Source organism: Alligator mississippiensis, chromosome 6 (assembly GCF_030867095.1).
Source record: "Alligator mississippiensis isolate rAllMis1 chromosome 6, rAllMis1, whole genome shotgun sequence".
NCBI classification, from domain to species: Eukaryota; Metazoa; Chordata; order Crocodylia; family Alligatoridae; genus Alligator; species Alligator mississippiensis.
In genome coordinates this window covers 85,223,241-85,248,971 of record NC_081829.1, presented here as the reverse complement: position 1 = coordinate 85,248,971, position 25,731 = coordinate 85,223,241, and the positions used below count along the sequence as shown (strand labels likewise).

General features: G+C 42.8%; 1 protein-coding gene across 11 annotated transcripts in view; it reads left to right on the top strand.

Annotated features, from left to right (window-relative positions):
* Positions 1 to 25,731, top strand: part of TACC2 (transforming acidic coiled-coil containing protein 2) — a 234,635-nt gene that overhangs the window by 135,318 nt on the left and 73,586 nt on the right. Inside the window, exon 1 of one of the 11 annotated variants that reach the window (XM_019485892.2) lies at positions 8,849 to 9,239. The exons of the other annotated variants lie outside the window; for them this stretch is intronic. Within the exon in view, the coding sequence (XP_019341437.1) occupies positions 9,172 to 9,239 (68 nt within the window). The 5' untranslated portion in view covers positions 8,849 to 9,171. Of the gene's footprint in view, positions 1 to 8,848; positions 9,240 to 25,731 lie in introns of those variants that run through there. 11 annotated transcript variants of the gene reach the window in all.

The window sequence follows — 25,731 nt, the reverse complement described above, 5'->3', positions numbered from 1 at the left end:
GCATCCACAATCTTTAAGTCAACTAGTAATTTCTTGAATTAAGGACTGCCCTAAATCAGTGTGTGGTGTTGTTATTTGAATGACGGTAGTGCATAGAAGTCCTAGACAGAATTAGGGCCCCGTTGTTCTGGGTGCTATACACACATATGAAAAGAGTTCCTCTATCAGGTGCTCAGAATACAAAGCATCCCCTAGATTCGCTGATCACTGTGTGTAATACTTCTATTATTTGTATTGTGGGAGCAGCTAGAAATGCCAGTTTTGGACCAGGACTTTGCTGTGCTAGGCACTGTACAAACAGCAAAAAGATGGTCTCTGCATCAGAGCTTCTGTTCCTGGTAATTTTAAAGCCAAAGTAAATCTAGGGTAATTTCATTGACTGTTAAGGTAGTTATAATGTACCTGTTAGGTGTGGTTGGCAGCTGTCAAATCACATTTCGGACAGAATAAAAGTCTGCACTGCATTAGACATGTGTTAATGGGAACTAAATGCAAGAGGAAACAAGACAGGGCACGTGTTTGTGTGTGAGACAGAGAGAGAGTGGGTGGGGAGAGATGCTCTAAAAGCTCATGGAAAAGAAGAGATTAAGATGTGGTTCTTTGTCGAGATTGGAGAGAAGCTGGCAAGGTGAGTCACTAAGGAAAGGGGGAAGCAGCTAGCAGAGGGGGTTTCTGTAGGGGGCAGGGAGGGAAGGAGCCAAGGGCAACTGACTGCATTTTGGGGGCATCGGCTACCACTGATTCTTTGCATAGCTCTGAAAATGCTGTTGTAGTAACTGGAGGAATATTTCATGTTCTCTCCTGTTTGGTATTTAAGATGCCATCTGTATCAAACTCCATTTTGGATGTGGGCTGTCTTGGCCTGCTCTGTCGTCTTTTGTCTCTACGTTGAGTTAAGACTCATAGCAACGGTAAGAGTAAGTTTTGTATTTGGCAAGGGTCTGACGGTGAGGATTGTTAATCTTTACTGATTAGCCATTCAAATGCAGCACTCTTAGACAAGGACTTGGCTACTGCCTAGAACTAACCAGTTTCATTTGATCTCCAGGAGGGAGGTAACCAAGCAACTGATCATCTGGTGGGAGAATTGGATCACCTGCAGAGAACCATGTGGGGTGATCAAAAGAAAGAAGCCTGGGGATTATATATATATAAAGACGGTCTCTTGCTGCTCCGTTTAGAGCAGCGGTTCTCAACCTGTTTGCCATAGTGGGCCACACTTGCAGTTCTCAATGTTATGTGGGCTGCACCCACCCAATTTACTTCCTGTGTATCCATTTAAAAATGTTTTAACCGGATGTCACACGGGCAGCAGCCACTGGGCCACAGGCTGAGAAGCACTGGTTTCGAGAGAGAGAAACCAGGCCCTGAGCTGGGGGAGATGGACTTCTAGCTATCCGAAAAGTCTGGGAGAAATCCAAAGAGCACCAAAAACTGGGGAGAAAACTTGGGTATTTTTTATTGTTCTGTCTAGAGCTGTGTATTTCTTGTACTAAGTAAAATGAATAGTGACTGGTTTTTGCATCATAAAGGTTTTGTGCCTGCTTCAGCTATCCCTGGTCCCCAGAAAGTTGAACTGTAAACCCAAAGGCTTGGAAAGGGTGTACTGTACCTAAATTAGTGGGAAGTCTTGGAAATTGGCACTGGTCAAGGGTTTAGATGCCCTGTTGAACCCTTGAGCTGCTTAACGTCTCTCAAGCAAATGGCTGTCTTGGCAGTTGCCCTTCCTGCCCCCATAGCTATGCCCTTAGCACAGAAGCCTGTAGCAGCTAACATACAAGGTCATGGTTCCCCAAAAGAGCGATAGAAAAAAGACTGTGCTAAGCAAGTGTGCCAGAAAAGCCAAAGAAATACCAAGATCTGCAGCCTACTCCAATCAAAGGAGTAGGGTAGAGTGTGTTTGGACCCAATCTGAATAGCCTGATGAGTATCCAGTGAGATAAGCACTACCTGGGATCTGTGTTTTAAAAGTTGGAAATATTGCTATGTGCTGACCATTTCCCAAAGCATGGTTAGCCTTTTCTGGGCTCTGTAACGTAGTTCATATAGTGCACGATTTGGATTGTAGGCACTCTGATCCTGGTAGACCCTCCATAATGATCTCTATACTGTAGTGTCTAGGAGCTAAGTGAACCGGGACCCATTCACAGACTAGGAAGGCAGTCCCCATGACACCCAATTTCCTTCCTACGATGCACTCTACCTCTTAGGAGTCTGAGCCAATGCCATGCACATACCCCCTTGAATTCACTCTCAGGGTCTGACTTCTATTTATTGACTTCCTTGGCACATTTTTCTAAGGTAAGTCACAGCATCCCTAAAAACCTCAGCACTAGACACGAAGGTCTCCTAGAAGAACTATATGTTTTTTGTCATTTGGATGTTCTGTTTTAATCTCTTCTCTTCTGGTTTTTGTACCATGCTCACCATTGTAGTCGTATTGGAGCACGTTCCAGGAGCACACTGACCAGTCGAGTGAACATTTGCCACATACATTCTCTCACTCCTTATCCAGAGGGAGAATTATGTGCATGGTTTTGGGCTGTAGATTGTTTCGTTGGTTTGTTTGTAATGATGTTTTTCATTTATGGTAAGTAGGGCCTGGTCAAAGAAGTGCATCTTGCACTTGCAAGTAGAAAGTGCTGAAGTTTGAGACAGTCCTTAGTTCCTGGGGCATTAAGACTCACAGACTGAAACCAGCCTCCAAGAAAGCTGTCATGCACTTTGCCTCTCTATTGCGAAGAGTTACATTACAGAAGTATATTGGCTTGAGATCAAAAAGTGCCCTTTTAATGGGTGGGGAAAAGTAAAGGCTCTGATTTAAAAAAAGGCTTTCTAAAGTTGGAATCACAGTATGTTGGTCTGAATGACTTCTAGGCTGAAGGGGATGGGTCCAGTATGGGATACCAGTCATGTCACCTAAAACCCCAGTGAGGATGATTTTGAAGTGTACCTGTATACTAGGGCTGTATAAAGCTTTGATTCCTGATTCGATTCGGCGGCCGAATCTCCAAACCCGAATCGAATCAGAGGACCCTTTAATCTCTCTATGAATAGAATCAGAATCTTCTATGAATAGAATCAGAACCCTCCAAATCAATTTGGAAAGATTCAGAGATTCGGACATAGACACAGCTTTAAATGTTTTTTCTACATACCTCTAGGTAGCAGGGACTTATGAATGCTGCGATGCTGAGGCGCATCGAGTGTCCCACAGAAGTGCGGGAGGCTTCCCAGCGCGCTCAGCAGCAGACCCAGAAGTGGACCAGAAGCACTTCAGGTCCACTCCTGGGTCTGCCAGGGAGTGTGCTGGGGCCCCCTCCTCCCCCCCATGCCCCCCAGCTCAATGACTGGTGCTTCCTGGGTCCAGGGGGGTACTTGGGGGCCCCCTGCGGCCAATTGCTGATCTAGGGAGGATGCAGGGGGTCCCCCCGGTGCACTCCACTGTGGACCCAGAAGTGGACCAGAAGTACTTCCAGCCCACTTCCGGGTTTGCCACTGAGCACATGGAGGGTCCCCCGTGCTCCTGTGGGATGCTCCACCCGTCCCAGCATTGCAGTGTTCACAAGCCGTGCTGGTACTTTGAGGTATGTTGAAAAAACATTTAAAGCTGTGTCTATGTCCGAATTGCTGATTCTCCGAATCAGCATCGAATTTTCAGATTCAGATTTGGCCGAATTGAATCGGGGACAGTGATCCAAATCAACTAATTAAATCACTGTCTCTTATTCAGGCTGAATCCAAATCGAATAGGGCTCACTTCGCACACCCCTACTATATAACATGGGTTACAGCTAAGTCCTTGCAGCATGTGCACATAGTCTCCATCCAGACAAAAGCTAACACTATATTTAGTATCAATTGATATTTCTGTTGACAGTCCCTTTGGATGGCTTTAGGCCAGAGAGGGAGACTAAGCTTCCCTGTCACAGAGGAGCTGCTCCTTGCACATCCATGGGGAGGATGTAAAAAAGTCTTGCATTGCTGCTTGTACACTGGACTTTGGTTTCCAAGGCTATCAGTCTTTTATGACCATGATGTTCACCTCCCACAGAAAAATAGAAGATAAGTAAGGCCTGCATTGCTCTTTTAGCTTCTGATAGGGCTATGCTAAGTGGCGGAGAACTGAAAGAGAATAGGAGAGGCAGGATGCTTAGAGTGATTAGAACAGATCAGTGGTGCTCAGCCTTCTTCCCTTGCAGGTCAGATGGCCTGTGCCAGGTCCATCCATGGGCCAGTCCCTTATGCTGTGATCTGGCAAATGGGGCTGGTGTGGTCGGGGCCTGATCCAGCTGCTTGGCAAAGGTCTGGCCCAGATTTAGCCACGCAGGGCTAGCAGAGGGGGGAGGGGGAGCAGTATTAATTGCCACCACTCCCACACTGCCAGATTTCCTGACCTGTGGAAAATTCATTGTGCTGGATTTGGCCCATGGGCTGGGAGTTGAACACTTCTGGAATAGATTCAGGACTCCACATTTTAGTTGAGTGCAGCAGCAATGAAATGAGATTATCTCCCCAAACTTCCTCCCAGTGTTGGATGACTAACAGTTTCACAGGGACTATATAGTCTGATTTCCTGTGCTATACAGGCCAAAGAATTTAATCTAGTGTTTCTTGCACGGAAGAGAAATGTGCTGTCCTACTACATAACCAGTCCCTTTCAAGCCCAGTAATTTGTGGCTGAGATGCGCTGTATTGTTTCAAAAGAGATCCAGTCTCAGTCTAAAGACTTCAAATGATTTAATATTTCCCTTGGTAAACAGTTCTGGTGGTTAATTACTGTTATAAGTTTGCAAATAACTTGCCAATTTATTTTTCCTAATTTAAATTTCCATAGATAGATGATGTTTTGATTTCATGGGCTTGATTAAAGTCCCCTGCATTGCTGGTCAAATAACTGTTTCTTACACAGTTACCTAAAGATCATGATCAGATCCATTTTTAAACATCTCTTTGATAAGCAAAATAGATTGTGCTCATTATCTTTGATTATAAGCTTGCTTTCCAGGCTTCAAAACAGTTCTCTTTTGAGCCCTTTTCTAGTTTTTCATCATGCTTTGAAAAGCAGAGCCGCAGATTGGACCCCAGGTTTCCAGCTGTTGTCACTCAGTGATTGCATGACCATTACAGGTTTTTTCCTCTGTTTTTAAGGTGCACCTAAATTGCTTAGAAAGTTCTTTCTCAGAGTTCAGGGCAAAATCCTGTATTTTCTGGAAGTAGAAGGGTGGATGACGGGGAGCTGTCCTCACAGTTGGTGTCTGAGTCATGCTGTTGGTACAGAGGCAGACCGATTTGAGGGGTATGTTCCATAATGCACCTTATTGCTGCTTCAGATGGAGCAGGGTGCAACCCCTAGATGTACAGGTAGGCCAGAAGCATGACCACACCCCAAAGCCTGCAGCCCCTGAACTTGCTGAATTTCAGCAAATGTGTTGGCCAGACTCGTGAGTGCTGGTAAAAAAGTCCTGACGTACTGGTATGCTGGGGGTGGGAAAAATATTCTGTTCTCTCTCATCCACACCATCACTCAGTATGTGATTTAAATCTGTAGCATAAGTTAATGTTTATGTCATGCTTTTGCCATGATCAGTCCAAATTAAGCATGACGATACATTTATATAGAAGGCAAGGCAGTGTGGCACTTATAATCTAACTTGTTCAGAGAGGCATGAGCTTTCATAGGCTACGGCCTACTTCATCAGTTGCTATGAATCTGATGTAGTAGGCTGTAGCCCTTGAAAGCTCATGCCTCTCTGAACAGGTTAGGCTATAACAGGGGTGGGCAATTATTTGGGCTGGAGGACCACTTACCAGCTTTGGTGAGCTGTTGAGAGTGGGGGGAGGGGAGAAGAGGGCAATTCACCCTGTCTGGCATGTTGGCCACCACTAAAAGCCTAAGGAGGGAGGGCTGTGCTGCACACCACTCTGCTCTGCCGCAGCTGGGACCAGGCTGGATTGTGTGGCATGCAAACGCCTCTACCCCCTGCATCCATCCCCCACATACGGCTTTCTGTTGGCTCTGCACGCAACCGGCACTATGGCTGCCAGCATCCAGGCATCGTACAGGGCGGGGTGTGATGCAGCGTGCTGAGTAGCCATCCTGCCCATCTTCCCACTGTGATGAGCTGCTGCCACCATATTACACCAGAAAAGTCAGGGGCAGCTGCCCAGGCTGAGCCCCTCTCCCGCAGCCAGCGTAGACCCACCTCCTAGTGGTGCCGCGGTGGCAGTAGTTCATTGCAGCATGTGGGTGGGTGGGACGGCTACTTGGCACGCTGCATTGGGCACCAACAGAAAGCTGAATGGGGGGCGTGGGCAAGTGTAGGACATAGCCCTTGCTCCTCAGGCACCCAGCAGCAGCTGGCAGGCTGGATAGAATCAATCGGTGGGCCATATTTTACCTACCCCTATGCTATAAGGTGACACACTGCCCTGCCGTTTGCCAAATTTCAGACTCCCACAGCTAACTACCTCTAATACATTTACGTGGCAATACACTTGAAACTTGATGTAGCTAGGAAACACATTTTCAAGGTGTGTTTTACTAATTTTCTGTTTACCAAGGCATGGAATCATCCACTTCTCCACCGTTAGCAGAAGACATACTTCCCATTGTGCCTTTTGCTTTGCAAAGAACTGCTGAAGCATAACTGGTGAGCTGATAACCCCGCTGTCCCCTCCCTCCCCCTCGGTTTTTGTTTAGATAAGCTCATCTACTGGCTTCCTATCACCCGTTATAGAAAGAAGAAAGGAAAAGAAACAGTGGGAAGGTCTTATGGCATCCAAATGAGTGCTAACCAGTAACTTGGGTATAAAAATAGCATGCAGAATTGACACTGAGTGACAGCCTCGACATAACAGAGTATTCCAAAAACAGCAACACGGTTTTAGCCTGCTGGCTTTCTATTACTTCCTGTGTTAGACTGACATGCCAGAGTCATTAACTTAATTTCACATTTAATGCTGCAGTAAATCCTTTTCCCTGCCATCTTGAAATTCCATGCTGCACATCATTGGGAACACTCCTGATTTGATAGCTGCACATTTGATATTACTGTTAAATATTAGCACAACTACACTATGTTTTTATTAGGTGATGCTAATCCTTTGGAGGCTTTTACATACAAACTTTCAGATTATATAAATACAAGAGGCTACATTTATCCTAGTGTACCCCAAACTAGCACAGTTATGTAAGAGATGCATGTAGTTTGCAGCAGTATGTCTCTAGAGTATCAAGCATGTAAAAATATAAAGGAATATTAAGCAATATAAATAGTTTCTCATCCACAGCATATATTCTCCAAAACTTGTAACTACTTATTGTGTCCCAAATGGTCCACTGGTCTGGAAACTAGGCCGGAAGTCAGATTCTTAAATGTTAGTACCGTGTTTGATATTGATACGCTCTTTCTTTTGCGGGGAAAACAAGCAGGACCAAATTTTGAAAAGTTGTCTCCTAATTTCTGATATTTAACTTCCACCTCACAATTAAAGGATATCAACTTAGATACCATTTTGAACATTTGGGGTTAACCTTCTGTGTCTCATTTCCTTTTCCTTTATCTAAAATAAAATTAGCCACACAAGTTTCACTTGCAGCATTATGAAGATGAATTAGTTAAACTTTAGAAAGTGGTTTGAAGATGAGTAACTCCACACAAATGCTAAGTGTTGCGGTTAATTATTCTTAAAGTTGTAGCAACTAAAGCCTTGTTGGTCTGTTTTAACCCCAGTTTCTGAAGTGGTGTACAGCATGCTTTTATCCTTTAGCACAGAACTAAGCCACATTTAACGGTCGGTTATTTTTGTAGGCTTGACAGGCTCTAAAGGAGTCTCTGCTTTTTTAAGAAACATATGGAAATTATCCACAAGTTAAGTCTTGTGTGCATAGGTTTTTATTGAAATGTAAAAGAAATACAGTGGTAACTACTTTTAAGTTGGGATGATTTAATGTGTCTATTATGTGTGCCTGATCTTTTGATTTTTCTCCCCTCCCGATCCGTGCCCCCCCTTGATCTGCAGTTAGTCTGTAGTTTCAAGGCATTTGTGACCTGGACTTAGCAGTCCTGTTCTGAACATAGATGGTCCTATGGCACTGCCAGGGACACTTTGCTGCTGGAGATATGTGAAATGTAATTTGTTTATGAAGCATCCATTCGTTTGCCAAACATGGTCATGTGGAGGCACCCAGTCCTCCCAGCTTGTGTGCTGAAATTTTCCCACGGTATCCCTGGACCCTTTGCTGTAACAAAAGGGTAAACGTCTCCGTTGATTTTTGAATCGCTCTTTAAAGCCCTCTCAGTTCAGAGCCTTTTTATGAATTGCATAGCATAATTCCTCTGAGCAGCACCATTGCCAAAGTTTCTCCAGCTTATCATTTGGCAGAGGGATGCAGCCCCCAGACAGCCTTCCCCCACCGCAAGAAGCAAAACGGTTAATCGTGGCCATCTCTTTGGATCAAACTGCTCCCCAAAGCGCACACATTGCCTTGTTTACCTTGGCTGCTCATGACATTTCCCCATACTTCCCTGATGGAAGATTCCATTTGTGCAAGAGGGATGAGTTCCTTTTGTTGGAATAACCCCCCCCAAATCATCCATACGAATCCTCTCTGCTTGAATCATTCTGAAATATGCAACCTGCTTACTATTAAAGGGAAATGTACACGCGAGATCTAGCACACAAGTGAATTTGCATTTTAAATCAGCTGAGTCAACACAACATAATGGTCCTGCCTCTAGGTCCTTAGGGAACCACAGTAGCTGACAATATGTGCTTCGAAGGGAGGGTCTTCATTTTTTTTAAGCCAGTTTCAATAGCCACTAGTCCTGTTTGTATTGGTGCTTGTACTGTAGCTGATTGAGCCATTGATGATCAGCGGTCGGTAACACATCGGTGCCTGCCACAGTGGCTGGGATTTTATTTTATTCTTTTTTTAAACCGTATTCATCTGACCAGGGAAAGGAAAAAGCTGGCAACAGTTCAGAGAAGAGAAGCTGCTGCTAAAGTGTCTCTGCTGTTGCTGCCACTGATGCAAGCAGCTGTTTCCATCTGCACTGCAGTATTGCAGCCCCTACACAGTCAGACCTCTCAGGGCTTCTTGCTGGTGGAACTAACAAGGAAGCTGGCCCTGCTCGCAGCTAGCTCCAACTCAAGGGCATCCTGAGGATGGGAGGGTCGCAGTCTCTGCAGCAGGCACAGACAAGTAGCCTGAACCGGGAACCTTCAGAGGCAATGTAAGTGTAGAATCCCTTTGATCCTTTCTCTTTTTGGACTGCCAGGCCTGCCACCTTCCTGCACTTTACCTACCCGGCATGTTAAGAGAAGATGACTTTTATATGAGGGGGCCTTTGTCAGTAGTAATTGTATTCAGCCGGAGACAATCAAGTTAATTTTGTAATGCTTCCTAGCATGTAGGCATCTTGATTTGACTGACCATCTCAAGTCATTTATATCAGGCAGTAGCTGTTCAGCATGTTTGTCCCTTATACGTTCTGGATGCCTAATCAATCAAATTCAATGCCAATTTCCCGCAAAAAGAAAAATACCTCTGTGTTTCTGTTTAAAATGCACAGCATGTATCTGCATTTCACTGTTTTCTAAAGCTCCTTTCCAGCCTTCTCCATACAGACATTGTTTTTCAGGTCATATCACCCTTGTCAGCATCAGCCTCTGTTGTCTTGGTATTATTTCCTGTGATGAATCATAAGAACAAGGTGTCATTAGATCTTTTTGCACTGAATTCAAACTATGAAGGATAGATTTGTTTGCAAAAGGAAAAAGGTGACCAATTAATGCTCACTATCAAGATTATATTGCATGTATGAATGCATACATATACAGTGTGAGTGCACAGATGCTACACAGTAACAAGAAGCCATTTACCATTTGTAAACTAATTTTTACCATTTATTCATTGTGTATTATTTCTTTTTTAGCCAACAATCCTTTTTTTTCCTATAAATCACTAAGCTAACATACCAGGAAGTGGCCTTAACCCCCCGATGGATTTTATTTGAATTACCATTCTTTTATTCTTGTTTTCTATCATACAGATTCTATTTAAATAATGTGTTTAGACATTTACTTGACATGGACACGCTTATGGTTAGGCAAGTTTCATAAAAAACTAGTATACAAAAGCTTATATCTAAAACCAACCACATTCATTTATTTTATTATTTTTTAAATGTGCCCTCCTTCTCTTAATGCAAATCTTGCATCTTTCCACTCTTTTAAAACGTTTTGTGTGCGTTTCAGAAAGGAATCTTTTCAGAATCAATGGGGAATGATAGAACAGTAGATCAGGGTTATTTTTAGCCCCTTTCATAAGGCCCTACAGCTACCCCATTTATTATAAAATTCCAGTGCACCCTGTAGATACCTTTCTTTGATACTGTATTATTGTGTTCATAAAGTACAGGCATAAGTGGATTTACACAGCCTTTGTTCTTGGTACAGATACACCAGAGAAATATTTTCCATTTAGTTTTATTTAATGTAATGCTAACATTTCACTAATAAATCTCCCTTTTAATAGTAAGGTATGTAGGAATGAAGTGATGTCTTAATAGCTTTACAACCTTTTTAAATTACGTTTTCATCCGCACACACACACGTTTGTGTATTTTTAACACTGACCCAAGTATCAGACAGTAAGAGATATCAGAGTAGAGCACTGTTTTATCTATTTTTTTCATAGCCTTTATAAGTCACTGTATTGCAACAAGATAACATATTAATCAAAGGCTAGTTTGTACTATGGACTGTTGTATCCTTTAATAATGTTTGTGTATAGAAAAGATGTATATTAAATTCTTTGTACTTAAAAGGGCCTTTATGGACTTGGAACAACATCCTTTAGGGCCTACTTTTAGCAACAGATATAACCTTCAGATAATAAGCTATTAGAAAGCTATTGAGATACTGGAAAGGAGTGAATGAGGCTGGTAATCTTGAATTAAATCAATAATAAAGACTATTGGTTTAAGAAAATACAGGATGCTACAAAGAACCTGATTTACATACTACAAAGTTAAGATATTAAAGCGTGGAGATGTCTCCGTCTCCCTGGTTGTATGTGGTCCTTGTTCACATAATAACCATCTTGGTGCTTTATTCTGTGAATACCAACTGGGATAGAAAATAAACTCTACAGATTAATTAAACTGTACTTTTCACTGCAATTTGGATTGTCCCCCCTTTTTGCAAGTGCATTTTGCTCCTCGAAAATTGCACCCACAGTACCGTACACCTGCAGACAGTGCTTATAGCTGAATATCTGACTGACCCAGGCAGTCATAGCATTTGAGTGACCACTAATGATAGACTGCTTAATCAAATTAGCCTCTTAATAACGGTGGTAAAGAACCGTATTTGCTGCATGCCTTTCTTTACCCAATTATATCACAATAATTCAGGAGTCGTTACTGAAACTGATGGAATTTCACTAATGCCAAGCAAGTGTGAGAGGAGAGCCAGGCTTTGAGATATTTTGTAGCAACCTCTAAATATGATAGGTTTTTTAACAAGGATTCTGCTCTCCTTGGTACTAGTGTGGGATTATCTGGAGTACTATACCAAGTTTTGCGCATCATGCTTGGCGAAAAATGTAGAAAAAGGAAAGAGAGAGGCGCAACCAGAATGATTAGACAACATGGCCTATGAAAGAAGGTTGACATAACTGGGTAGTTTAGTCTAGAACGGAGAAGACTGGGAGAGGAGGAGAGGCAGGTACTCAATACATAAAAATTCATTGTTTTAAAGATGACAATGGTCAATTATTCTCCAGGCCTACTTAGGAAGTACCAGAAGTAATCAGTTTAAATTACAGCAGTAGAGATTGAAGTTGGATGTGAGGGCATACTTTTTAACTGCTGTAGTGAAATAATAGAAAGGCTATCTTTAAGACGATTGTAGAAACTACAAATTGGTGGTTTTTAGCAATAGGTTGGACAGAACTTCCATCAGGGATGGTTTAGGGTGTATTTGAGCCTTTTTCAGTGCAGGATTACATGTTCTCTCGAATTCCCTTCTAGCCCTACATTTCTGTGATCTTGTGATTCTTTTGTACAAGCTTCCACATACACATAGTAAATACTGTACATTCATAATCAACTGAAAGCATAACTAAAGATGGGTTGAAAATTTAGTGTGAAGTGTATATGTCCTCCATCTGTGTATATCTGTGCATGTCTTGCACGTATTTTGCATTATTAATTTATACCTCTCTCTTCATTTGACTAAAACTTCAGAATCCAAATTAATTCAATTAAAAAAAAATACAGCTTCAATCTTCATTTTGATTAAAGTTTGTTTCTTCAGCCTTGGATTATTAGTAATTCAGTCACTGGCATTAGACAGGTGTCCTGTAGTAGGGAAGGTCAAAATTCTGAATGAGATCAAAGGGAAAAGCCCAAGGGAATCCCATGACAATAGAAGGTAGCTACAATTAAAAGTTGTGTAATCCAGATCTTGTTGTTGGCATTTTAAGCTCTGTCACATGCTCTACAAGCTGTAATATGCACCCTGGTGGTCACCTGGATAGCAAAATCCTGTCCTTGTTTCAGTCAGAATAATAATGATAGTCTTGATTAAAATAAGAGTAGAAGACTATGTATAAATATCTGAATGCTGGGTATATGTGTACACTCTCTCTCATATATGTGTGCACACAGTGTGTTGCTCTTCAGTGCCATTTTTGTTTTGCTGAAGATCCTGTTGCTAACATATTATATATGCACTTGTTTTTTTTTTCTTTTTAATAACACCATATTTCTAAATCTTTGTTTTATTTTTTCATAAATATTGGAAGAGAAGTCTTAGTAGATAATTATTTATTTCTCATCCCATTAACCCTGAGCTATGTTTGAAATTCAAAAGATTTTTCATTTTTCTTTTGCACTGACCACACCTTGCTTTTGAGATAAATCATAACCACCATCCTGGTAGTCAGTGGGGACAGCCTCAGCCTCCATTCAGATCCTGCTCCTTGATAAGCCAAAGGGTTGAGGATGTGTTATTTCCTCTCAACAGGAGCTCTATATGCTGCCTCTAATATTTTCACCCTTTGCCAATCCAAGGGGAAACAACTAAGGCCTGAGCCAACTCCTACTGAAGTCAATGGTGAAATGCCCATTGACTTCACTGGGAGTTGGATCAGACTCCAAGAAAGAAAATAAATGCTACAGACCATTGATATCAGGCCAAAATGTTGGCACCCTGCAAGTTGTTTTTCAGTATTTTTTCTCCATGGTCTGCAGTCTTTTTCTGTCTTTTGCCTAGAAAGCACACAAAGCTTGAACATGACTAGTTTATTGGGTGTTGGATTCTGCATGCAATCATGCATAGGTTTATGATGTACAAAATCATAACTTTTATTTACCATTTAATTTTCCTGGGTTTTTTTCTCTTTAATGAGGGAAAATCCTTTTGAATGTAGCTCTTGCTTCTTAAAGGATTCAAGGAAATAAATTATTCTAGTTAATGTATCTTTTGTAGGAAAATAGTTTTCATGGACCGATTCAATCAAAAATGCTAACATATACTAGTGATACTGATATTTTTTTTCTATTAAGAAATCAAAAGTGTGCCACTGATCCTGACTTGAGGGACTGTGTTCATAATTGTAGTAAGATCTGGGGTAGCCCCAACTTAATTTCTGCTCTGTGCTTAATTGTTAAGCCTGCCCTGAATGGGAATGAATTTAGTCTAGTAGGGGCTTCTTCTAGTTCAGGTGTGGGCAATTATTTGGGCTGGAGGCACAGTTTTGGTGAGCTGTCGCAGGCTGGGTCAGTACCCTCCCCTTACCCTCTGCAACCAGTGGCTTGCCAAAACTCCCCAAGTGGCTCTGCTGGGCACTGGGCCTGGCAGATGGGATGGAGCCATGGACCAGCGGGGAGTGATGTCTGGGACTGGGATGCGCAGGCAGGGCCAGGATCACAGGGTGGCTCATAGGGCGGTGATAGTGTGGTATCAGGGTCTGGGACAAAGCTGCAGTCTGCTACCTGCATGTCCATGTGATGGGCACCAGTTCACAGCCAGGAGTGTGCAGCGAGTGGATTGCATCTCTGCCTTGGGCTCCGGTCCCACATCTCAAAGCCCAGCAATCCTGGGGTCTCCATGGAGAGTGGTTGGGACCCGTGTGGGCAGGACGTACAGCTGGGCAGAGAGGATGGGGCTGTAGGCAGGTAGGGAGCTGCCTCGAGGAGTGGGATGGGGCATGGGGCAGTAACAGTGCAGGGCCACGGCCCAGGGCAGAGGCACAGTCTACTGCCCATATGCCCCTGCCGTTTGAACCAGCACCCATTGCAGGGATGTGCAGGCAGCAGATTGCAGCTCTGCCCTGGGCCCTGCAATATCACTGCCCAAAGATTCCTGCCTCACCTGCCCGCCCCACTCACAGATGTTGCTCCCCACCCACCTGGTGCCTCATCCCATCTGCCTGGCCGCAGGTCTCATCCCTGGTGGCAAATGCAGGGTGGTTGGGCCGGGGTACCCAGGCAGTGGGGTTGGGTCCGGTGGCAGCAGCAGCCACAAGGAGCCACCACGAGGGCTGCCAGGAATTAGTCCAGCTGCTGCGCTGCCCCAGCCCCACTGCGTGCTGAGGGGCAGCAGGGCCAGCTGTACATACCACAATTTGGCCTGCCCCCTGCACCTGGAACAGGCATGGCGAAGGGACTCGTAGGCCAGACAAAATCCCTCCACAAGCCATATTTTGCCCACCCCATCCTAGTTAGTGGCCTGTTTGAAATCACAGGAGAATTTCATCTAGTGATGGACAAAAGAGAAATGCCACATGCTTCCTTCCAGGAAGGTTTCCTTCTATTCCAGCATCCTTGATTTGAAATATGAGGGCCTCATCCAGTGCCCAGTGAAGTCAGAGGAAACATTTTTACTGACTTCAGAGGGTATCGCATCATTTTATATATGTAGCTGCATCAAGATCAGGGTTGCCGGGGGTGGGACAAGAGTGGGGAGACGGTTGGCCGAAACTTTTAGTGGGCATTCAGGCAAATGAACAAAATGTCTTTATTATCAAGGAGCACAATACACCTCTTCAGCAAACTTACATAGTCTTATAACTGTATACATCATATGTTTCTTTTTCCCATGTAGACCATAATGGGTCCCTTGGAATGATAATGGTCTGTTATATAACTATTCATATTGGCAGTTCATATAGGTACAGTAGTAACGTTTTGTTGCAAGAGGCATTTATTTATGTGAATTATAGCCACTACTTTCAGCTAAATAGCTCAGCCATTTAAAAGTTTTATTTTTTAAATGTATGTAAACCAATTTGCAGATGGGGTCATTGTTTTTTAGATTTACATCCAAGTCATTTTTTTGCAGTGCATCTTGAAAGAGGAAAGCCTGAGAGCTTTTTAAAAAAATGTGTAACTCTTGATAGCACATGGAAAAATTACTGTATCTGCTTAAAATTTAAAATGACATAATTCCCCTGGTTTTGTTACCCTGACATCACAGCGGAGTTTTGGTATTTATTAAACACTAGTGAATTGCCCCATCAAGAATGACAGATGAATTTTGAATTAACAAAAAAAAAATCAGACAGATTTTACTTTTTATATTAAATAAATTAAGCATGTGTAAATATACATTTACCACCTCTGAGGAATCGGAGGGGAGGCCAGCAGTGCTGGCCTTGCGCCCCCCCTGCTCCATCCCTGCTGTCATGGCAGCACTTCACCTCACTGCTGCCTCCTGTCCATAATGCTCTTAGAGCACACTGATTGGTTGTTTCAGTAGCCAATCAGCATGCTCCAAAAGTGTTAGAGACAGACAGACAGATGGACTAAGCCCTTTATTATATTAGAATATTCCTGTATGTTTTTATATTCAAAACCATTTGAAGGTTTTAGCTTCATAACATGCCTCTTTTTAAAATCAGTGGGGTGAGTTCTTCAGTAAGTGTTGCATAAAGTTTAACAGAAGCCAGAATGTGTTTAATGTGTGTATTAAAATGATGAAAATAAATTTAATGCAAACTCTTACCAATCCTAGAAAACAGGTGATTCATTTCTATTTTTATTTTGGAGACTCAGGGTGAATCCTTAGGGTGCTCTGACTACCTAAAGAAGTGCTGAAGTGCACTTTTACCACAAAAAGTGGCGAGAAAAAATGGCACATTTCTCCTCAAAAAGGTCTGTTTACTTAGAAGCGCATCCTCTGAGTTTAGGGGCAGTATAAGTATGTAGTCCCATTAGCCCTGTAAAACCAACACCGCAGAAGCAGTGAGCAGATTCTGTTTGTCTTGTGTGCAATCAAAAGAACGGTGTAGCAAATTCTATTTGGACAAGACGGCACAAAGCCTTTGAGGAGAGTTACATGTATATCGACAGGGGCCTAACTTGGACTATGGAATCCTTATTAATGCGGATAACGTGCAAGATGGAAAGATCCCAACCCAACCCTCCAGCTCCTTACAGAGTTGGAAAAAATCAGAGATCATAAGCTTTAATCTGAACACTAGATATGTTAGATTTGGAGGTATTGTGAATGTGGAGATTAAGGTCACCATTTGACAAAGACTTTTCAGAAAGGAGCTGCATTTAGAGCGTTGCTTTTCCATATCGTAGTTCTATATTACAGCTTACCATCTATCTGGCCAATAGGACCCAACTGAATGTCAGTGGGAGTTCAGCAAGAGCCCCAGATCAGGGCAATTGGTTGTCTTGAAATGAGATATAAAAAAAAATAGTCCTGGCTCTTTCCATTTCGTATTCCCACGATTCACATTAAGGAGAATTCTAACATTAAAATTACATTCAAATTTGCCAGCTTCTTTGACTGTAGGAATCTCTTTCTTTTCTCCCTGCACAGCATGATGCTATTTCTAGTGTTAAATGTAGCCCAGGTATTAATTGAAATTCAGAAGAAATTGGGATCAAAGAAAACCTCTGCTTATGAGTTCATCTGCCCAGAAATCACATTAAGCTTGCCTGCTGCTTATTGGTCTGGTGTAACATCAGTGAGGTGCTGGGGAAGGGCGCTCTGTTTTGAGGGGCAATGGAAAGGGGTGAAGAATCTGGAGAAACACGTGTACCGTATTTACCATAGTGCAGGCTCCTCAGAAAATGGTGGGAAGAAACAAAAATATATCCCATTTCTCTCTGTTCTTGGGAGATTTATTTAGGGTCCAAGCCAATGTGTTGCCAGTCAAATCATCTACCACTGTTACATTGAGTGAGTACTTTTCATAGCAGGGCTTCCTCTCAGCTCCTATTGAGAGAACTGGAGCAGTTTCTGGTGTGTAAATCTGAGAGTTGCATCCTGGCTCCATTTGGAGCAGTGGCAGATTTCCCACAGACTTCAATACGGCTGTGATTTTGCCTGCAGTGTGCAGCACTGCCTTTTTTGCCAAGACACAAAATTACTAAAGGAGCAGCCATTGTTTTTTTCGGCCAACATACCTAGGGGATATCGCTTCAATCATGATGCTGTGTCTTACCTTGGCTTCTAATGTGCTTGCTGTCAGTTTTGTTGTTTTGCTGTTGCTTCCACGTTGGCCATGAAGGACTGAAGTTTACAAACAATCTGTTCAAACGCTGCCCTGCTCTGCGTCCCGTGCATTCACTGACTTCAAAGGGGTCGCACAGGGATATGTTGGAGGGAGTTTGGCTTTCTGAGCGTGCCATTGGGAGTCTCTCTTCCTTTTCTTTCTATTTTTGGGTGATCCTCCTTCCTGGAAGGCGCCACGCATCAGTATAAACTTTTGGCCAGATTGGTAAGGAAATGTCTCATTTTGCATCACAGACTCTACTGCTCTTCATCCTTACCAGAGCCCACGGGTTTCCTCAGAGAAGAGATCTCATTCTCTCATCTCTACAGCTTGCAGTTGCAGTGATGTATTTTCTGGTGCTGCCTCCTGAACTCTGTGGTTGAGCTAAGATGTGGGCTATAGGAGGCTTGTCCCTGGCAGGATTTAAGAGGAAGTTTGAGTAAGCAAAGAAGCAAAAACTTACGGCGGTGGCTCCAAATGCATTCTTGACTATTTTCTTCTGAGGTCTTTGAATGATACTGTAGAACAGTGACCTGGTATGCTTCTCAAAGGTATACTTAACAGGCTTTTGTTTCCTGGATTAAAACCTTGGTGCTTGGTCCTAAGCAGAGAAGGCAAGGTGTCTGTCATGAGTAGGAAGTACTTCTGCAAAGTGCCATTTGAGGTCATGGCACTTTGAGCCAGAGAACCGTGAACGAGATGCCCCGGGAACTTGGATTAAAACTTTAACTACCTTCCTGGTGAGTATTTTCCATTGATATTGAGGCATCCTAAATAGGTCTTGGATTTCCTTCCACCTCTTAAGTACAGTTATATTATGTATATCACAGCAGTATGGCTATTTGAATGTACTGATAATGTTTTTGTGATGCTGCTGAGAAGAGTCTCTGATGCTTAAATGCTCTTTTGTCTTTTGTTCCACTGAAAAAGAAACGTGGGCTAAGAAGTTACTTGAGACTGGAAAATTGTACAGATTCATCAGTCTTGCCTCTGTGATATCAATGATGTGTTCATTCAAAATAAAACCAGGGTAAAGAAAAGGAAAAAAATGGTACATGAGAGAGCATGGAGATGCATTTCATTTCATCATTCATTTATTCTTGCTTGTGCTGAAAAGCAAATGCTGTTAGAGGGGCTGCCGTGGTAAGCTGGTAACACACAGGAAAAATGATGGCATATACAAAAGGAGGTTTTTAATATGTGGGCTGGGGTCTCTTGACCGAAAGCAAACTTGAAGTCTAGTCAATTAAAAGAAAAATGAGTTAAAAATAGTTTTGGGTACTCCTGTGTTTGCATATCCTGACCACTTATTGATTCTACCATGATGGCTTCCTCTTTTCAATATTTTCTCTTCCCCTCTGCTGTGTGAAAAGCACGCACAACTGGGACCTGACCTTTCTGGGAGAAAGAATGCAAAGGGCTTGTACACAAAATGCTTTCAGACGCACAAAGTAAGCAAGCAGGGGGGGAGGAAAGAAATAGAATTTTTTCTCTTGTCTCATTTTGTTATAGAGAAGAGGCTGCTTGTGAAAATAATAGGAAAACAGAAGAAAAAAATTGTCTGTTTTTTTAAGTTGATCATGTCCCTTTAAATCTCTTCAGCTGCTGTATTAAATTAATGACCCTGTTTCCAAAATATAAGGAGCCCATGTGAAAGCCATCCTTTTCTCACAGCATGAGGTGGTTGTTCAAGAGGTTCAGATGTTTTCTTTTGTGTTCTGTTTTAAAAGACTCCTGTGTTTTCAAAATGCTTTGTATGATGGTTTTGATGTACAACTCCCAGTATTCTCCAGAGCTAATATACCAAACAGTACTTTGAAAATGTAGTCAATAGCATCTGCATTTCTATTTTCACTAAAGGAGAAAATGTACAGTCTCGTATGTTAGTTTAGCTGCTAAATTGTCCCAAGATTACAGGCTGAAAATTGCACGCTATCAGAAGAGCAGTGAAACCACTCAATTAGCAGAGTTACATTAGCAGTGGTATATAATTGGGCCATATTTGTTCAATCACGTTGGATTTACAGTGGCATAACTCAGTGGAATTATTCCTGATTTACATTGGTATATTGGAGGTCAGGATGAGGCTCACTCGATTTTTCAGTAAGGAGAATGGGATATGCATAAAATAGGAAGGTAGTGCCCACTGCCTGTAAGTGTGATGCAGAATTATCTCCCCCCCCTTATGTCCTTGAGTTAAACCTTGTGCTTGTCATGAACTATCATTTATGGGCTGGGAAGCTTCAGCTTCAATATACTATTGATTATTTTTCTGGGAAGCCATGTTTTCCTGAGTCTTGAAGGTATATTTATGCTGAAATAATCTTAACATGCTTCTCTAGAGACCAATGCTAGCCCTGCTTGCTGCACACATCAATGCCAATACTACTTCTTGTATAATTGCATTACACTAAAATAGGTTTTTGGCTGAACAGGGTTTTATTTTCTGCAAGCAGCCTTTGCAAAAAAAAAAAAAAAAAGAAAACTGCAATTTATTCATTTTTTTTTGTTTGTTTTCTAGTTCATGCCATAAAATAGTTGCATGATACATCTCAACAACTTATGTTTGGCAAATCAGTCAGTTGGAGAGGGAAATGCATGTATTTTCTTTGAGTATTTTCCTCCTTAAAATCCAGAGATGACAAAAATGCAGATTCAGCTTAAGCAGCACAAGCACTGAGTGTTTGGACAAGAATATATTTTGGAGAAAAGAAGAAAAAATGATTTAATTGTTTAGCCATGGTTTCACCTCCTAATACTTTTTATTTTCAATGGGATTTACTGCAACAGGAAGTTTCTGGAAGCAGGATAAAAAAATTAAAATATTTGGAGAATTTAATATAATCAGAGGAGTCCATTCTAGTCTGACACATCATTTATGGAGATGTTTTAATTTGCCTCAATTCGGGAAGCTGGAGATGTGGGAAGCAACAGATGTGGCTGGTTTTGGCAGAACGCTGTCCCATTTTTAAGTGGATCCAAGAAGAGGTGACGTCCAGGGGATATTAAATGAACACTGTGTAGTGAGGACTCTAGGCAAGCTGGCGATAATGAAATTGTTCCATGAAACAACACTGTTCTTTGGTAATCAAGGTTTGTTTAAAAAAAACAAAAGACACCCAGACATACCCTTTCGTTGGGAAGCATGTCTATAAGAGAGGCCATTCACTGATTATTTTCAAACGTGCTACTGCTTGGCATCACTAAGCAAACCGCATGATAAAATTGCTTATTAAGGGCAAGACTGAGCAGACTCAGCTCTCATGTCTTCAGTGGACCAAGGGCATTCTGTGTTTCACAGGATCTGGTCCTCCAAATTCATAAGTGGACATAGGATTTTGGAGAGAGGCATATGATAAATGGGACTGGTGTCGCAGGGACGGCTGCAGCCACTTGGCCTCCTCCTCCCCATGGGCCAGTTGCACCATGGCAGTAGCTGCTGGGAACTTTTATGTAGGTATGACTTCCTTACCCAGCCCCACTCCACCCCACTCTGGGCCCCTCTCCTCTCCAGTGTTTCTCCCCTCCTCTCCCATGTTTCTCCCCTCCTCTCCCATTCTTCTTTCCCCCTCTCCAACAGGGGTTGCCTCTGGGCATAGGAAGAGGTGTCCAACCTGCCGCTGTTGCTGCCACTGTCTCTGGCTGACCTGGGTTAAGGGGAAGCCCAAGAGCTGCTCCTGCCCCATTCTAGCTGGTGGCTGCATGGGGTGACGGGCAGCAGTAGGTAGGTCCCCCCTTCCAGTGCTTGTTGCTTGTCTGGCCCAGAGCAGGTTCTGAAAGGAGGGGACCGCCCATTGATACTGCTGTCCCTGGTCCAGCCTGGCAACCTGTGTAGCTACTTCCTGCAGCTAGAGCCCCTGGGCTCGTGGAGAAAACCCAGGGGAGGGGACAGGGAGCTGGTACCTGCCTGCTGCCACTGCTGCTGAGCCTGGCAGCTCCCAGCGGGAGAAGGGCATAAGTGGCCTGGGACTTCCTCCAGCCGCAGTCAGTGATGGACAGCTGTGGTGGCAGAGCAGTTCTCCCTTCCTCACCTGCTCCCTGCTTGGTCCCCCCAGGTATCCCCGGCAAGCCCAGGGCTCCAGCTATGCCTCAGACAAACAAGGGACTCAACTGACTATAGATGGGGGGAGCTGGAGCTGCTGGCACGTGATCTACACCATGGAAAGGGTGTGTGTGTGTGGGGGGGGGGGTGACTGCACTATATCCCCTCCACTGGATCCTCCTTTGTCAGAATCCATTATAGAATAATTCACTGATAATTTTCCCTTTTTGCTAACTAGCGAGCATTAAATCCATATTTTTTTTTTTTTTAATAAAACCCATACTCTACAACCTGATTCTGGTCTTACACATGTGCAAATCAGTCACTGCAGTCCATATGAGACAGTGGAGTTACAGGAGTGTAAGTGAAGTTAGGATCAGGTCCCTAATTTTGCCTTCTGCTCAGCTATTTCCTCTTCCTGCTCTTTTGTTACCACTGTTGTCTAGACATTATGACTGGCTTTGCAGTTTATTTCTTCACAGTACGGAATCATTGGTGGGCTTATTTAATTGTAAGGTAGATGGGCTCATCACTGAAAATCCCTACAATGGTATAACAGCTCATTAATAGTTAATAGTCAAAAAGCGTGTCCCTAAAGGAACTATCTTGTAAATGGATTCCAGTAGCATGTAGCTAGTATGCATCCCTTCCCATCTCTTGACCAAGGATAACTGTGAAGTCTGGTACTGAAAATGGTCCCCAAAGGAGAAGAGGCGGGGAGGAAGCGGGAGCAGGGCAGAAGACTTTATGTGGTACGTAATAAATTATTGTCCCCTCAGCTTCTGCAAGCCAGACTAAAGTCAGTGCATTCACTGTGTATGATAAAGATTCTCTGTTGCCTTATTGTTTCAGTATATCTGAGGGTCTCTGCCATTTTGATTAAATCAAAATAAAGTGGGGGAGGGGATACAGACTCGTTCTAGCATTATGTGTCTGCATATATTCGTCAAACCTTTTTCTTTATTTCTCCATCTTCAAATTCTCTACACTATTCATTACTGTAGCATCTAAGGATTTGTAATATGTCTTCAGCAATTAGATTACCTCAGCGTTTGCAGTATTTCCTGTGTCCCTATACAAATATAATACAAAGCTTTTAAACATGACATACTCTTGTTGCAAACAAGATACTCGTAAAGCAAGCAATCACACTATTCAACTGGCTTTTTTGATGTTGAATACTACATTAGTATATTTAACTAGAATTCACCAAGTAAGTAAATATTATGCAAGAAAATAGCCGTTAGTTTGGTATAGTATTATATTACCCATATCTTGTGTTAGAAACAATAAATCAACTTTGGCTTTAATTACATCCCTATAAAATGCTCAATAAATTGCTGTGGGGTCCTCAGTGGCAGTTTTGAAACTGAGGCTGTATCCAGAACAGTCTGAAAATAAACAAATAGAATTTACCTATTTGGGTTAGACTTCTGTACTTTCATTTTAATAAACTTTTTTGGTATCAACTTTTAATAACAGACCCACCGTTCATATCATATTCCTAAACACAACAGAAAATTACAAGTCTTTGCAGCCTTATGCCAATTTTTTTTCTAGATTCTGTACAAAAATGTACAGTAAGGGAAAGTCCTTTCCTATGAGATTTTATAGTCTAATAAGAGGAGCCAAACAAAGATGGGAAGGGAACAGGAGACGCAGACAGAGCTGAAGTGAATTGACCATGGTCATGGCATAGCCCGGTGGTGGAGCTAGGAGCCCAGATTCCAGGGTAGGGACCTAACCACTCTGCTTCTCAATATTTTTTTACAAAAAATTAAACGGTGAAATCTATCAGTCTAAGAATAATATAACATGGAAGAATTGAAAAGCACAGGTGAGGTAAAGCATATTGTGGCTTGATATAAATTATTTTACATTTCTTTAGTGCCTCTCTAAAGTTTTGCAGTGCCTTTAGGTTTTAGAGTATCCAAAGCTTACTGAAAAGTGAATGGCTTCTGGTCATATACTCTACTATTTGTCTATTATTATTACCCTCCATATCTCTTCATATTAGAGCAAACACAGAACTGGTATCTCTACTAGCTGTGTTCCGGTTCCACTTTCAGTAACAGGGCCTGTTCAGAATTATGCATGGTGATCTTACAATTAATGTTTCTGAAAATGATGGATGGCAGCAAAACTGAGAAATTCATTTTGCTTTTATATTCCCACTTCATCTCTCAGTGGGGTTTCAAGGATAAGAAAAACTAAATCTGTCTTCAGGAATACTGAATTGAACACTGTAAACATTCCTCCTTCTCTTGCTGATTTAACTTCTTCCATGGGTGGTTGACAAATCAGTGTTAGGCTGTTCGTTTGCAGTGGGCCTTCAGTTCCAAGGCTTTCTCGTTCTATCTCCTCTACGTGATTTAGAGTAGGGGTCAGCAATCTACTGTCCATGGACTGGATCTGTTCTCTGGGGATGGGTAGCTTTAATTGTATTTCAGCAGCAGGGGGCTGTTCACACATTGTAACTAGGCAGTGGAGAGATGCAGTGGTTACAGCAGCGACTGGATCAGAAGTGCCACCTCACCTTGGACCCTAGGGTTAGAGACAGACATTATACATAAACCAATTTAAGTGATCAGAAACTGGTTTAAATCTATAACTGAACAGATGTTCAGTGCACATAAACCAGTTTGAAAATGGCTGAAACTGGTTTGAGATAAATCTGGTTGAATGTAGCGTCAGACTTAACTCATTTGGATCAAACCAGTTTATGCAATGTCTGTCCCAGACCCCTTCCTGGTTTAAGTTAAATCAGAGTCCCCAGCATCCCAGATGCCTTGCTGGGCAGGGCTCTGCTGTCTGCTTCAGCCCAGGAGGGCTGGCTCCTCCCCTTTGCTCCCTGGTTGCAGCTCTGGCAAAGACTGCAGGTACAGTGGGGTCTACCTGACTTCCCCCTGCTTCCCCCATCCCCCTCACCACTCCCTCCTCAAGCAGAGAGTCCCCTCTCCCCTCTGCCTTACACAGGCACCTCTCAGCATTAGCTAGCAGACCACATGCTGGCTGCAGTCTGTGCTGTGGGAGAGGTGACAAAGGCAGATAGGACAGTGTTGGCTTAGGGCTAATTGGAGCTAATCAAGAGGTAGCTGGTAACCCTCCATTCCTTCCTTGGAAAAAGTTGTTTAAGAAGAGCTGGAACTAATGGAGATAGGCTTTTGTTTTCTTGATGGGCTGATAAACACTGAGTTAGGGATGATAAACACTGTTATCAATTCCCTGCTGGGCTGGTCAGGAGCAGTGGGTGGGGACCCCTCCCTGATCAGACATCCTGCTGGGTCCTGTCTACACCCCCACCCTGCCCTCAGCTCAGCCCTGAGGAAGGGAAGAGAGGGCTGCTCTATCACTTCCCAGCTTCCACCCTGAGCCACTGCAGGCATATGCCTGCATTTCTTCAGCCCAGAGGGGATGTCTTTGTTGTTACAAACCTGTTCAGCGTAGCCAGGTTAGATTAACCTGCAAAGATTGAATCAATTCAGGCTCAGGCATTTTGAATGTCTGTCCCTAGCTCTTGTGGGTTGTTTCAGCCCACCATTGCTAAGATGTTGCCAATCTCTGGACTAGAGCATTTAGTGCACTGATTCTTAACCAGGGTGCTGCATCACCCTGGGGTTCCCTGAGATCCTTTCAAGAGTGGTGTGGGGTACTACTCAGTGTTAGCGTTATTAGGTGTGCAGACATGATTCACAAGATGATAAACCCCGAGATTTCAAATAAGAATGCATAGTGTCAAAAACATTCTGACCTGTTGTGATAGTTCTCAATTCTTTGCAGCAGAAAAAATGCTCTATTGTTTTTCTGTAGTAAAAAAGCAAAGAAAACCTACAGTGGTATTTTCCAAAGGATGCCTTGGTTTTAAAATGTTGAGAACCACTGTGCTTTTTTCACAGAAACTTCAATACAAAAAGTAACTGCATGGGATTTTCTACACATCTACACCACATCTGTAGATCAAACCACATATCCTCATCATAATTTGTAGCTGCAAATGCCCTGGTGGGATGTTCTTCAGTAGCTATTTTTTTTCCAACACAACAACTTATGGGTCACCTAAAATTGTATGTGGAGATATGAGATGGAAAAGCTGCAGAGTGGCGTGCTTCCTCTTAAGCACCCAGGACTGCAGACAGGTTGCAGGAAACATCTACAGAAGTAG